The following is a 14,516-nucleotide window of genomic DNA, read 5'->3' as shown; positions in this document are numbered from 1 at the left end:
AAAATCGTGTGTTTTGTCAACGAAGCCATTATCAAATGGAATAAATCATACATCAGAAAATATTTCTCAACATTTGAAAGATGTTTTTTCTGAATGGCAAATAAATAATGAAGTATCGTCTATCGTAACTGACAATGCCGCTAACATAATTAAAGCATGTGATTTAATACAAAAAAGACATTTACCTTGTTACACACACACTCTTAATCTGGTAGTGCAGGATAACATCAAATTCGTTGGAGATGTTATTAAAAAAGCAAAAGGAATGGTAACATTTTTTTAAAGCAGCCCATTGACAATGGAAACATTTAAAAATGAACAGAAGATCAAAGCAGAAGATCAATCTCTTAAGCTTATTCAAGAAGTTCCAACTCGTTGGAATAGTACATTTTACATGGTCGAAAGAATTATAGAATCTAATAATGCTCTTGGTCGTATTTTATTAAAATTACGGAAAGCTCCTCAACCTTTTTCAGTTGATGACATGACACTTTTAGCTGATATTAAAAAAGTTCTAAGTTGTTTTGAAGAAGCAACAAAAAAGATCTCAGGTATTGTAACTTTTAGAATTTCAATTATATATGTATATGAGATTAGTTTTTGTATTTTCCTCTTTACAGTGTAATTACTTTCAATTCTCTTTCAATCTTTTTTTCTGATTATATAATGAAAAAAATATTAAAGAAAAGAGTATTTACGAATATTTTAAGCTAAATTAAGTTATGTAATTTAAATTTAGATTTATTTTTACCTATATATATATTCTTGCAGGAAATAACTATGTAACTATTTCCTTGATAATTCTAATAACTTTTGGAATTCAAAGTTTTTTAAAACAGATATTACCTCAATTATTAACTGAAGAAGGAAAAACATTCTGCAATAATCTTTTAATATCCGTGAATGAAAGGTTAGCTCCTTATGAAACAAGATCACTTACTAGATTAGGAATAATTTTGGATCCAAGATTCAAGAAAGAAGGATTCAGAAATCAAGAAAATGCATCTACAGCTGCTAAAATCCTTGAGCAAGAAATGTTAACTCTTTCTCATAGAATCCAAAAAAATGAAATATCGACTAATTACACAGAAAGTAAGAAGTTGAGTACCACATTAATTTGTCTTTTTGGATTTCTACAGGAAAGAATAAATAAAAAAGTAAAATCTGCAACTACTGATATTATTATTATAAAAAGGCAATATCTAGAAAGGCATAGTATGGCTGAAAATACTGATCCATTATTATTTTGGAAAGTAAGTTACTTAAAAGTACTAAAAAAATTAAATTAACAATAATTCTATTCTATTAACAATAGTTCTATTCTATTTTTTAGGAAACATAAAATGAATTTACTCTTTTAGAAGAATTGTCTCGTAAATATTTATGTCTCCCTGCCACTTCTGCGGAAAGTAAAAGAATTTTTAGTTCTACAGGATAACTAGTATCAGATCGACGTTCCAGACTAAAGCCGAATAATGTTAATATGCTCACATTTTTGCATAAAAACTTTAATTTTTTCTCTAATAAGTAAAATTTAATAATAAATAAAAAATAAATATAAGAAAACTAATTATATGTGTATATATATGTATATTATATATATGTATACATATAATAGAAATATAATACACAATATATAATAAATATATAATAGAGGAAACTAAAATGCAAACAAACACAGCCAGGGTGCGTGAAAAATAAGCATGCGATTATACCCAGAACTCGTCTTCAGGTAGTTTGAATCAAGCTTCGCAGAAATAGACACTCGACGTTCATTCCGGTTGTCCTTTTTATTATACCAAGTACAATAACATTTACTCTTTAGCAACGATTTTCACTATGACATAGGAACATGGGTTATTTCATATTAGAAATATCCTGGGTATCTCATATTACGATATCCACGCCTTATGGTTATATGATCATCAAATCTAACTTCTGTAATTAAACAATTCAACATATTCCGTATTTTTCTATTAGTACGACCTTATTCTATCACTACATGAAGAATTTATTGCCAAATATTTATTTATTAAATAATAAACAAGATTTAAAGGCTCATCTCAATGAAACTTGAAGATATCAAAATTCTAAAATCTTTTTTTACAATGACTACAGGCATGATCTAATAATGAATTTTCTACTAAATAGTTTTCAATCCAAGAACAATAAATTCATGGTGGATCCAATAGATAGCGTTTTTATTAGTTTAGCAGAAATGCCGCTATCTCATATTAGGCGCCTATCTCATAATAGGGGGCTTTCCTCTATATATACATATAATAAATATTATATCAGTAATAAAAAAACATCATTTTTAGAATAATTTGTTTGTCTCGTACTTGTATTTTATACAAATTATAAATAAGTGTATCTTTTTTTTTAATTTTTCGAAAACTATCGATGATTATCGAAAGTTAAAGGGCTCACGCTCACTATCGTAACTATCGATGGCGGCAACTATCGATAAGGTAAATTATCGATGGCGGCAACTCTCGAAACTCGACCTCTAATGGAGAAAGTGAGGGACGATTTCGAATTACTCGTGTACAAAAAATACAAATATGCCAAATATTAAAAAAATCATTTTTTCCACTGATTCTTTAACAATTTTACATTTTTCTGACAATTTATTTTATATTACGAAATATAAAATTATATTTAATATTACGAAAATCGTTCTATGAATGATCTTGTCTGCTTTTGAAATATTGCATTTTCTGTTTTGTAATTGTTCAGACGTATCCGAAATTTCTTCCAATACATCATAAAAGATAGCCAAATCATTCAAAAATTCGAGCGATGTTATTCTATTAAATAAATCATTATATTTAGATCTTTCAGACTGCAACCTTCTTGTGTCCTGGAAAGCTTCATTAAAATGTTTTACAAGAGCTGGATAATTATCCCAAATTGCTTTGACTGTTCTGAAAGAACTGACAACCCACCTTACATCAAGTATCTTACCTATCGTTTTAATTTAAATTTCCAATTTAGAATTTCCTTACAATTTTTTGCCGATTGATGGCATAACGCATATAAGATCTCTACAAACGATTGAAAATGATTCATAGAACTTTGATCTCTTATTGCATCATGAATAGCTAACTTTAAACGATGATTAAGGCAGTGCTACGTAATTATTTTAGGAAACATATCCTTCAATTGCGTCGAGATGCCAGATTTCGTACCTAGCATTACACTTGCACCATCGGTTGCGACACACAACAAATTATTTTCAAGAAACGTTTTGTCTAATCCATATGATTTTAAACAATCAAATACTACTCTAGTAATGGTATCAGCTTTCTGATCAAGTTCAATAAAATTCAAAAATATCGTAGCAACATCATTTTCGAGGATTGTTCGAAGATAAATAATTAAGCAAGATTTTTTGCTTATAGATGTAGATTCATCAATTAGGATTGAAATTTTAGAATATTTTTCTTTTAATTTTCTTCCTAACTATTTTTTTAAATCACTTGTTATGAAATTGATAATTTTGGTAGCACTATAACGACTATGTAATGTTATTCAGAGATTCACACTATTTTTAATCTGTAGTTCTGTTAAATTTTTATGATCATTGTAAGGACGATTATTTTTTACCAAATGTTTGAACTAAATTCAATAAAAACTCAGAACGCTAATTCTTTTCAAATCATCATAGCATTTTCAGAAGTAAATAAATCGTTATACTAAATTCTTGTGCTCATTGTCGAATTAATTTCAACGCTTATTTCAGTCGACAGCTATTAGGTTCAAAACACGCTTATTCTCGGTACCGACGCGGTCAGAATTCGAGACAGTGTCTACCTATCAGCTGTTTACTTCGCGTCACATATATGTATACAGTCGCAACCTTTCTTTTCTCGCGAAGTGAAGGTTATCTCTCGGTACCTGTGTATATCTATCGCTTAACGACAAAGTTCAGTTATTCTCGAATAAAGCTCAGCAGCACATCGCATTGAATTTCGCTCTAAGTCTCTATTCTTTCAACACCTTTCTGACTTCTCGTGATCGTTCGTGAATAATTCCGACATCACCAGCGGACCTGATTTTCCGGTACCATTTTCCTTTCGTATTAGGTGTTAAACTTAATTCCTGCCATTTTTTGTCTCAAAAATTAATTTGTTTCGAAGGGAAGATGAATGAATACCTTAATCAAAGTAATGGCCTCCATTTTCTATTACTCTTTCTCATCTCTCTGGCAACAGGGCAATCCCACGACGGTAGAACGCGGTGTCTTTCGAGGCGATCCATTCATCCACCCATTTTTGGGCTTCACGCACTTAAGGACACACTTCTCCAATCACAACGAAGCCCAAAAATGGGTGGATGATTGGATCGCCTCGAAAGACACCGCGTTCTACCGTCGTGGGATTGCCCTGTTGCCAGAGAGATTGATCGGAAGAGATGGCAATCCGACGGTGCCAAGTCTGAAGAGTATGCTGGATGCGAGGGTACTTCCCATTCGAGCTCTAGAAGTGCCTGCTTCACGCTTTTCGCGACATGCGGTCAAGCGTTATCATGCAACAAAATGACTTTGCATCGATTGTTGGCTACGGATGATCTTTTTTGCATCAATTCGTTACTCAATCGGTATAATTGCTGTTTGTAGCGATCAGTTGTAACGGTTTCAGTTGGACCCAAGAGTTCGTAATACAGCACACCTTCCTGGTCCCACCAAACGCACAGCAAGGTCTTATACCCGTGAATATTCCTCTTCGGCGTTGAAGCAGATGGTTGGCCGGGGTCCACCCATGATTTTCTCCGCTTGGGATTATCAAAATAAATCTATTTTTCATCGCCAGTTACGATGCGCCACAAAAAATTCTTTTCTTTGCCTAGCAAGTAAAGAAGTCGCAATAGTCAAACGATTTGAAATGGCACTTTCTGGTAACTCATGTGGTAGCCATCTCCCTTCCTTATGGATCTTTCCCATGGCATGCAAGCGTTTTGAGACGGCCATTGAAGTAACATTTAATTGTTTCGACAACTCTAAAAGCGTTTGAGCTGGATTCTTATCAAGCAATTCTTGCAACTCGACATCTTCAAATTTTTTCGGCTGTCCTGGACGTTCTTTGTCTCTCACATCAAAATCGTCGTTTCGGAAGCGTTCAAACCAAACTCTACATGTTCTTTCCGATGGAGTTTCATCATCATATACTTCGGATAATAAGCGACGCGCTTCAGCTGCGGTTTTCTTGAGGTCGAAGTAGTGAAGAAGGACATGTCGGAAAAACAGCTTATCACGATTCATTTTCAGTCGATTGGAAAATCTCTTTGGCGTAAAGAAATCTAACCTGTGAGGATTGAATCACTTTCAGCGATGTCTAAACTACAAAAGATATATGACTTCATCGTCGAAACTCGCCAGCGTTGGAGCCAGCACCCTCTAGTAGCGAGCGACAGGAATTAAGTTTAACACCTATTAATACTCACAACATTGCTGGTCCTTCAAGCCGGATAATCGGAGTTCACAAATTTCGTTGTTAGAGGTATTGTATTAGTATATCGGTGCTTGCTCAGCCGCTCTCGCTCTAACGCAATTCTCTTGCTCTAACGCGATTCTCTCGCGTTCAGTCATATGAGACAAGCTCTATTCGCGGTATTCGTTTATTCTAAAAGTTCGCGCGTTTAAATGAGATTTGCCACGTGGACAAGCAAGGCAGTGAACGTTAGTGAAGTGTGTATATCTCAAATTCGTCTCGGCATTCTCGAAAGTGGCCACTGTGACCGACGTTATTGTTCGACAGAACGATCTCTTCGGGCTCATCTCTCGTTCTATCGACAATCTCAACAAGCTCGGATCTTCACGGATTACTCGCGGCGCGATCCAGAGTCGCTTAGGCGCTCTCAAGGCCAACTGGGAGAAATTCAACGTCTATCATGACAACTTGTTTAAAGCACGTCATGCCGAGATAGAGCAGCTTCCATACGTTACGAAAACGTCTACTCTCTCTGTGAAAAGAAATTCCATGAAGCGTACGGATTTATGCTCGATGTGCTGGACCAGTTTGATCGCAAAGCGCTACATGAGGCTACCGTTATCAACGCAACTATCTCTACTACAGGATCTCACTCTCGTTGATTACCGCGCACCGACTTACCGAAGTTTTCCGGTGACTACACTCAGTGGAGACTTTCGAGACCTCTTCACGTCCATCGTCATGGAAAGCAACGATTTCTCGGCTGTCGAAAAGCTCCATTATTTAAAAATGAGTTTAACCAGTGAACCGGCGCAATTGAAGAACATTCCCATCACTAGTGAAAATCTGAAACACTCGTGGGAAATTCTCGTGACTAGCTACGACAATAAACGAGTTCTGATCGACGCGCAATTATTCGCCTTATTCGCGATTCGCAAATTTAAAACGGCAGGTGCAACGGAAACAAAGAAATTTTTCGGCAATGTGAAAGAGGCGCTCGACGCCATCGAAACTCTCAAATGTCCGGTGAAATCCTGAGATCTCATTATCGTCTTCATGATCGTACGTAAACTCGACGTCAAATAATTGAAGGAATGGGAAATAACTCTCGGTGCAAAATCTACGTCCCCGTCCTTTGGTGATCTAGAGCAGTTCCTGGTTGGACGCGTGCAAACCCTGGAATCTATCGAACGAGTTATAATGCCATTTAAGCAACCAGCTTCAAATTTCACGTCGATACGTTCGCAGTCAAATGCAAGAGCATACGCCGCCACCGCTGTCGTACCACAGTGTGCAGTGTGTAACTCGGGACATTATATCGCGTCGTGCCCGAAATACCTCGAGAGAACTGTGAATCAACGACGCGAGGTTGTCGTTATAAAAAACCTGTTTTAATTGTCTCGGACCTCATCACTTCAAGGCCTGTCACACTTCGAAATGTTGTCGGTTCTATCGCAAGCAACATCATTCAACGTTGCATGTAGCTACCGTTGAATCAGACGCCTCGACATCGTCCACTACGAAAGCAATTTCCGTCCCGTCGGCTACCGGCCCCACCACAGGCATCTCTGGAGCATCTCAAACCAACGGACAAACCGGCGCTCCTCACACGTGCAGTCACATTGCACATTCACGCATAATTAGACGCACTCCAGTACTCCTCGCTACCGTTTTAGTTACGGCTATCTCTCGAGCTGGAAAACGATTCCAGCTACGGGTATTGCCCGATCAAGGATCTGAAGCTTCGTTTATCTCCGAGTTCACCGCGCAGCTTCTAAAGTTATCGCGTAAACCTGCGTCCGTCCTAATTCTCGGAATCGACGCACAACGCTCCGATGTCTCAAACGGACGGGTCTCTCTTGAAATTATCTAGCGGATCAATTCAGCATTCTCTATCAAACTGGAAGCTCTCGTGCTGCCGAAACTCACCGCTTACTTGCCACCCACGAAGATTGCATCCACTCACTGGCCACACATCGACGGACTCCGCCTTGCGGACCCGAATTTCTCAGTGCCACGAAAAATTGATTTAGTCCTCGGTGCAAGTGTCTAAGCGCAAATTCTCGAAAATGGTATACGCCGCGGAAACGGCGAATCACCGATTGCGCAACAGACAACTCTCGGATGAATATTATCCGGACAATTCTCCAACGATAAAGATCATCTCTCGCAAGACGCAGTCAACGGATTTCAGTGTTTTCTCGATTGTGAATGTTCTTCTCGATCTATTCCAACGATTTTGACCAAGAAGAAATCGTGCCGTCGCCTACTGCTACGTGCACACCGGAAGAAGCTCAATGTGAACATTACTTCAAAACGACTCAGTCTCGTGACGCTCACGGGCGATTCGTAGTTCGATTGCCGTTCCGAAAAAGTGTAAGTGATTTCGGTGACTCTCGTACTTCAGCTTTCAGAATGCTGCGTCGCATGGAAACACGCTTCGAAACGCACGCATCCCTCAAAACTGCATACGCGGAATTCTTGCGTGAGTATATTGAGCTGGAACATATGCGCCTCTCAGGCTCTCTAGACTTTTCGCGACACGAATTCTTTCTGCCGCATCACGGTGTCGTTAAAGATACTAGCTCAACGACGAATTCCACGTCGTGTTCAACGGATCACAAAAAACCAATCTCAGAATCTCCGTTAAATGATTACCTTCATATCGGACCGAAACTCCAAACGGAACTTACGGATATTATTATTCGTTGGCGTCGATATCGTTTCGTGTTCGCAGACGATATCGAAAAAATGTATCGTCAAGTTGGCGTACATCAAGACCATTGGCCGTTGCAAAAAATTCTCTGGAGAAACTCGCCCAGCAAAAATCCGCGCAAATATTTGTTGTGTACGATGACATACGGTCTCGCGTGCGCGCCATATCTCACTCTTCGTTGCTTACAGCAACTCGCTCTCGAATCCGAATCCACGCGCGCCTTTGCTGCAGAAATCATTCGGGTAAATGTTCCCCTTTACACAGTCAGCCTCAAATGACTTCTAAGTGACCTTGACCTTGACCTTGATCCTCAAGAAGGTCAAGGTCATTGACCGTTCCCGTCGCTCGTTATTCGTTGAAAAGTAATGAACGAAACAATTTTAGGGGCGCACGACTCTCACCTTCGACTCTCACTCCCCTCCCCCTGCTTCAGGGACGCCCGACTCTCACCTGAAGTGACTCTCATCCCACTTCGCCCTCTGAAAGTCATTCAGTGAGAGTCGAAGGTAAGAGTTGAGCGCCCCTGAAGGATGGGGAGGGAGGTGAGAGTCGAAGGTGAGAGTTGGGCGCCCCTGAAGCAGGGGGAGGGAGGGGTGAGAGTCGAAGGTGAGAGTCGTGCGCCCCTAAAATTGTTTCGTTCATAACTTGTGTGTGTGTGTGTGTGTGTGTGTGCACGCGCGCACGCGAGCGTATGTTTTATTCCATATAACTTATCTATTGACTGATATATACTGATGTACAATGTGATTGAAAAAATCAAAACCTGAGAGGCACTATAATTAATAGTGATTTGTGGAAAGGATATGCGCGTTTAAAGGAACTTGATTATGTACATCAAACCGTCAATCATTCCGTTCATTTTGTCGATCCTGAATCTGGTGTACATACGCAAAATATTGAGCGATTATGGCGTGATATGCGTTCTGCTTTGGTGTACTAAACCACGATTTGGTGTACGAGAAGAATACTATGAAAATTATTTAGCAGAATTTATATTCAAAAAACGATACGATTTCAATAAGAGAATACCGCAATTTTTTAGATTAATGGCTTCTTTATATCCATTAAATAATGTATTATCAAATAATGAATAAAATGTAATATATTCTTCATGTTGGAGTGTATGTTGTATTGAAAACACACACACACACACACATGCACACACACACACACATGAGGCCCTACGGACTCCCTTCCCGCACCCTTCCCATCGGTAGAGGTCCACATAACATTACAATATATAAAAAATTGTTTCGTTCATAACTTTTCAACGAATAACGAGCGACGGGAACGGTCAATGACCTTGACCTTCTTGAGGATCAAGGTCAAAGTCAAGGTCACTTAGAAGTCATTTGAGGCTGACTGTGTAAAGGGGAACATTTACCATCATTCGTTGCGACACATATGTTGACGACATTCTGTCAGGGGCAGATACAGTAGCTACCGCAAAAGAAAAAATGCAGCAACTTCAAGACACGCTCACGGCGGGCGACTTTAATTTAAAAAAGTGGGTTGCAAATTCTCCGAATCTGCTCGCAAACATCTCAGTTCACGATCAAGAAGTGTCCGCGATGGTTCGGTACGAGTTCGGATACCTTCGAAGTGCAATTTCACGGCTTTTCGGACGCCTCTCAACACGCCTTCGCGGCGGTTACTTATATTCATGTTGTTTCGCCTAGTGACACTCGCGTGACTCTCGTCAGTATAAAGACAAAAGTGACGCCGCTCAAATGCATGACGATACCTCAACTCGAGTTATCAGCTGCCGTGCTTCTCGTAAAATTGATTCGCAAGGTTCGCGACGTGCTCGACTTGACTCGCTCCACAGCTCATCTCTGGACCGATTCGACTGTCGGCCTGGATCAAGAGTCATCCATCAAAGTGGAAGGAATTCGTGCAACATCGGGTATCGTTCATACAGGAACTGTCAAACTCTCGTTGGCATCACATCGCAGAGAAAGAAAATCCCACCGATTTGGCATCGCGAGGAATCTCTCCGCAACGACTAAAGCAGAAGCGCCTCTGGTGGTCGGGACCTCAATGGCTCCAACCTCAACTGAGTGGCCTGCCTCCACCTTCACTCTAAATTCGGTCGCACAAGGAGAGGAACATGCACGAAGCTATGCTGTCGCTATATTAAACCCCGAACCGGAGGTATGGGATCTCATAAAAAAATACTCCTCTCTCACCAAGATACTCCGCATCACCGCATGGATTCGACGCGCCATCGAACATTTTTGCAAAGCTACCGATGTACACGCCGCTCAAGATCCTCTCACTCCGATCGAATTGGACTCTGCGCTCGCCTTCTGGATCAAATTGACGCAACACGTGTGCTTCTCTTCGGAAATTCAACCTATCAAAGCAAATAAACCGCTGCTGAAATCAAGTCAATTACTGCGCCTAATTCCGTTTATCGATACCGATGAATTGCTTCATCTTTGCGGTCGCCTACAATATTCTCAATTGGATCGAATAGAGAAACATCCGCTAATCCTACTACGAAGCTCTCGATTGACGGAACTCATCATCGATCATTATCACCGAAAGACATTTCATGGCGGACCGCAACTCACGCTCTCATCGATACGACAATTCTGAATTCTCGGCGGTCGCCTTCCGATACGCTCATTCATTCGCCGATGTCTATGCACGTCAACGAGCAGCTACCGGCCGACAACTCATGGGACAGCTACCGGCATCGCGTGTAACTCCATGTCGACCGTTCTATCATACAGTCGACTATGCCGGACTGTTAACGCTCAATACTTTCCGCGGAGCCAAGACATACAAAGGATATTTCATTATCTTCACATGTTTCAGCACCTCAGCAATACATCTCGAAGTAACTACCGATTATTCTACCGAAGGCTTCATTGCCGCATACAAACGTTTCACGAGTCGCAAAGGCCTCTGTTCCACCATCACGAGCGATTGGTGGCACCAATCTCGTTGGAGCAGATGCCGAGTTACAACGATTCTTTAATGCCTCGTCTCGAGAGAGGTCTCGTATCGCCACTCATCTCGCTACCGACGGTATCACGTGGAAGTTCAATCCACCTTCCGTCCCGCACTTCGGCGGCAAGTGGGAAGCAGGAGTGAAATCTGTCAAGTTTCACCTCCGTCGAGTCATTGGTGAGACCTTGCGCACCTACGAAGAGATGACAACGCTCTTGGCTCAAATCGAAGCGATTCTCAACTCTCGCCCTCTAACGGCTGTCTCGGATGATCCATCGGACGTCTCCGCACTTACGCCAGGATATTTTCTCGTAGGCTCAGCTCTCACTGCCGTGCCTGAACCATCTCTGCAAGATCTTCCAGAAAATAGACTAACTCGATGGCAACTCTTACACCAGATGACAAAGTCATTTTGGCAACGATGGGCTACCGAAAGTGACGAACGAGTCAAACGAACAGTGACTATATTCATAATTTAAATTTCCGTTCAATCTTATTTCATTTGTTATTTTGACAACTAATATATTTGCCAAGGCGAGCGAAATGTTTGGACTAAATTCAATAAAAACTCAGAACGCTAATTTTTTTTAAATAATCATTTTTTAAATAGCATTTTCAGAAGTAAATAAATCGTTATGTTAAATTCTTGTGCTCATTGTCGAGTTAATTTCAACGCTTATTTCGCTCGACAGCTATTATGTTCAAAACACGCTTATTCTCGGTACCGACGCGGTCAGAATTCGAGACAGTGTCTACCTATCAGCTGTTTACTTCGCGTCACATATATATATGTATACAGTCGCAACCTTTCTTTCTTTTCTCGCGAAGTGAAGGTTACCTCTCAGTACCTGTGTACATCTATCGCTTAACGACCAAGTTCAGTTGCTCTCGAATAAAGCTCAGCAGCACATCGCATTGAATTTCGCTCTAAGTCTCTATTCTTTCAACACCTTTCTGACTCCTCGTGGTCGTTCGTGAATAATTCCGACATCACCAGCGGACCTGGTTTTCCGGTACCATTTTCCTTTCGCAATACTCACAACATCAAATAATATGCGGTATTCATTACCTTGCACGTTGATTCTTCGTATATTTTTAATAATTTTGAATTTGATGATTTAATAGTTTGTTTATGAGCTAAATTTAAAATATATTCTGCTTTTTTATGAGCGTCCGAAGCCGTGTAAACTAATCTTATTTCTAAGCGACTTTAAATTTTTCTCTCGCATATCTCCACTATAAGTAACATTGAAATTGCACCATTCCCGATTTATATTTAAGTCTTGCTTTTTTGTGGTCCTAAATTTTGAACGTTGGAACGATGCTACAACCTAAATAATCTACTTTACATTCCAGCCATGAGTATTTTGTTTTTCTTTCTTCCCACTGTTTGTGAGTTCATATATTCGGAAAGTTAAATTCAGGCATGTTCGAATTAGGTAACTGTATACTATTTAAGTCTTCTTTTGTTTTCAATTCTATTAACTGTTCCGAAAAATCTTCTTTATTGTTTGTTGATGGAAGAGAAGATGAAACTTCACGATCTTCTTTATTCTCATCACAAGCTATTGTAAGATTAGAACGTTTCAAATGTTACATCTTGTCGATTTGTTGAGAGGCTTCTGCTGGTCCCTTTAAAGTATTTTTCGGCATTTTTTTTCTGCTAAAATACTTTCATACGTGTGACGTTTGTACATGCAAATATGTATCTATTAAGTGAAGGAAAAAGGAAAGGAAAATTGAGGTTACATATACGTATATTAAGATCATGTACAAATAACTATACATTTGATCTTTTGAAGCACACATTTTTTTCTTCTGACTAATTTTCATATAACTTATTAGTATATAGTGCTTAAAAGCTTTGAAAAGATTACCTGAATCAGTCTAAATTAGTCAAAAATTACGGTCAAAACGTTACAATCGTGAATGCAACATTACACAACTATACATAGCATATACTATATGTATATGCTATATGTATATACTCAGGGATGGGAAGTAACTCGTTACTTGTAACGAAGTTACAGTTAGAGTTACTTTTTTTCAGTAACTGTAACTTAACTTCGTTACTTTCTTTCCATCTGTAATTATAACTTAACTTAGTTACATCTTTTAAGTAACTAATAACTAATTTAATAGTTACTTTCATAGTTATTTTATATATTTTAAACTTATTTGTCCACGGTAGTGTCCACTTGGTGCTACAAATACTTCGAAACATTTGATTAATCAGATGAAAGAAATTTAATTAAAGCGTTCAATGAACTCTTGTACCTGTTTGGTCTACATTTTGGGGTCTAATGGAATCCGCCAATCAAATATAAGAGCGTTCAATGAACGGTTGTAGACCATTTTGGATTAGTGCTGGAATTTATTTGCAACTTTTAGCCGAATATAAAAAGAATTTTTTTTTACAAAAAACATTATATATGTGTGCTATTTCATATTCATATTCATATTCATATGTGTTTATATTACTTTAACGAAAAACGTCTTTGCCATATAATTTTTTTATCTTTTTGAATAAAATTGGATAACATGTAAATTTAAGCCAGTCTTTTTCTTTTAATTGTCCTAGGCATTACTCTGATGACCCCGTGTATTATCCTTGTTTAATATTAGGTAAAAAACAAAGGTAAAACGATACATGAAGGGCAGTTGGATAACGTTTCTGAATACAGCCTTAATGGTATCGATACTACCAATAAAAATTCCGATGAAAAAAGTAACTTAAAAGTAACTTAAAGTTACTTTTTCAGTAACTGTAACTGTAACGAATTACTTTTCAGAGTCAATAACTTGTAACGGTAATTAATTACTTTTTGAAAGAGAAAAACTGTAACTGTAATTAATTACTTTTACAAAGTAACTTTCCATCCCTGTATATACTATATGTATATGCTCGATTCGAGCATTACACACAAGGTTCTGCTTCTTTTTCTTTATTTATATTAGTGCTCCTATTCTCATGGATTCGAAAATCACATAAATACTCGTAGGCGGCGTAGGTATACACAGTTCACGTATAGCATTATGGCAGATGGCAGGACAGACATGCCAATTCTGTTAAGCTGGAAACACAATAGACACAGGCAATAGGCACAGGCAACAGGGAATAACGAGCCGTCCAATCAGAGCTTTGGGGTATAAGTTCGATATTATATCCCAGAGCTCTAACTGGACGGCTTGTTATTCCCTGTTGCCTGTGCCTATTGCCTGTGTCTATTGTGTTTCCAGCTTTACGATTTACGACATCGCAACTAGCTCCATCGGTCGGCGGCCTGGCGCAACCGGTAGCACACACACAAGCACAAGCTCGTGTACGTGTGACTCTGGTAGCAGAAGTTCTGCGAAAGAGTTACACGTACACGAGCTTGTGCTTGTGTGTGTGTTACCGGTTGCGCCAG

The 14,516-nt window shown here is 39.0% G+C and overlaps 1 protein-coding gene across 1 annotated transcript; it reads left to right on the top strand.

Moving 5' to 3' along the window:
• The first annotated feature begins 10,831 nt into the window (after window positions 1-10,831).
• On the top strand, window positions 10,832-11,585 carry LOC108759452 (uncharacterized). The gene is made up of 2 exons (XM_018504896.1): window positions 10,832-10,855; window positions 11,019-11,585. Exons 1-2 carry the CDS (start codon window positions 10,832-10,834, stop codon window positions 11,583-11,585), a joined length of 591 nt encoding a protein of 196 aa, XP_018360398.1.
• Window positions 11,586-14,516: the final 2,931 nt, after the last annotated feature.

The sequence above is a fragment of the Trachymyrmex cornetzi genome, unplaced genomic scaffold (assembly GCF_001594075.2).
Source record: "Trachymyrmex cornetzi isolate Tcor2-1 unplaced genomic scaffold, Tcor1.1 scaffold1869, whole genome shotgun sequence".
Classification (NCBI taxonomy): Eukaryota; Metazoa; Arthropoda; class Insecta; order Hymenoptera; family Formicidae; genus Trachymyrmex; species Trachymyrmex cornetzi.
Note: the sequence above shows the minus strand (reverse complement) of the source record. Positions and strands in the feature narration are given on the sequence as shown.

What these genes read in the sequence shown, in the direction of transcription:
- LOC108759452 (XM_018504896.1), top strand. Translation starts at nt 10,832, where the DNA reads ATGGGACAGCTACCGGCATCGCGT. An exon ending in GACAGCTACCGGCATCGCGT is followed by an intron (nt 10,856 to 11,018) that starts GTAACTCCATGT and finishes ATTCTACCGAAG; the next exon opens with GCTTCATTGCCGCATACAAA.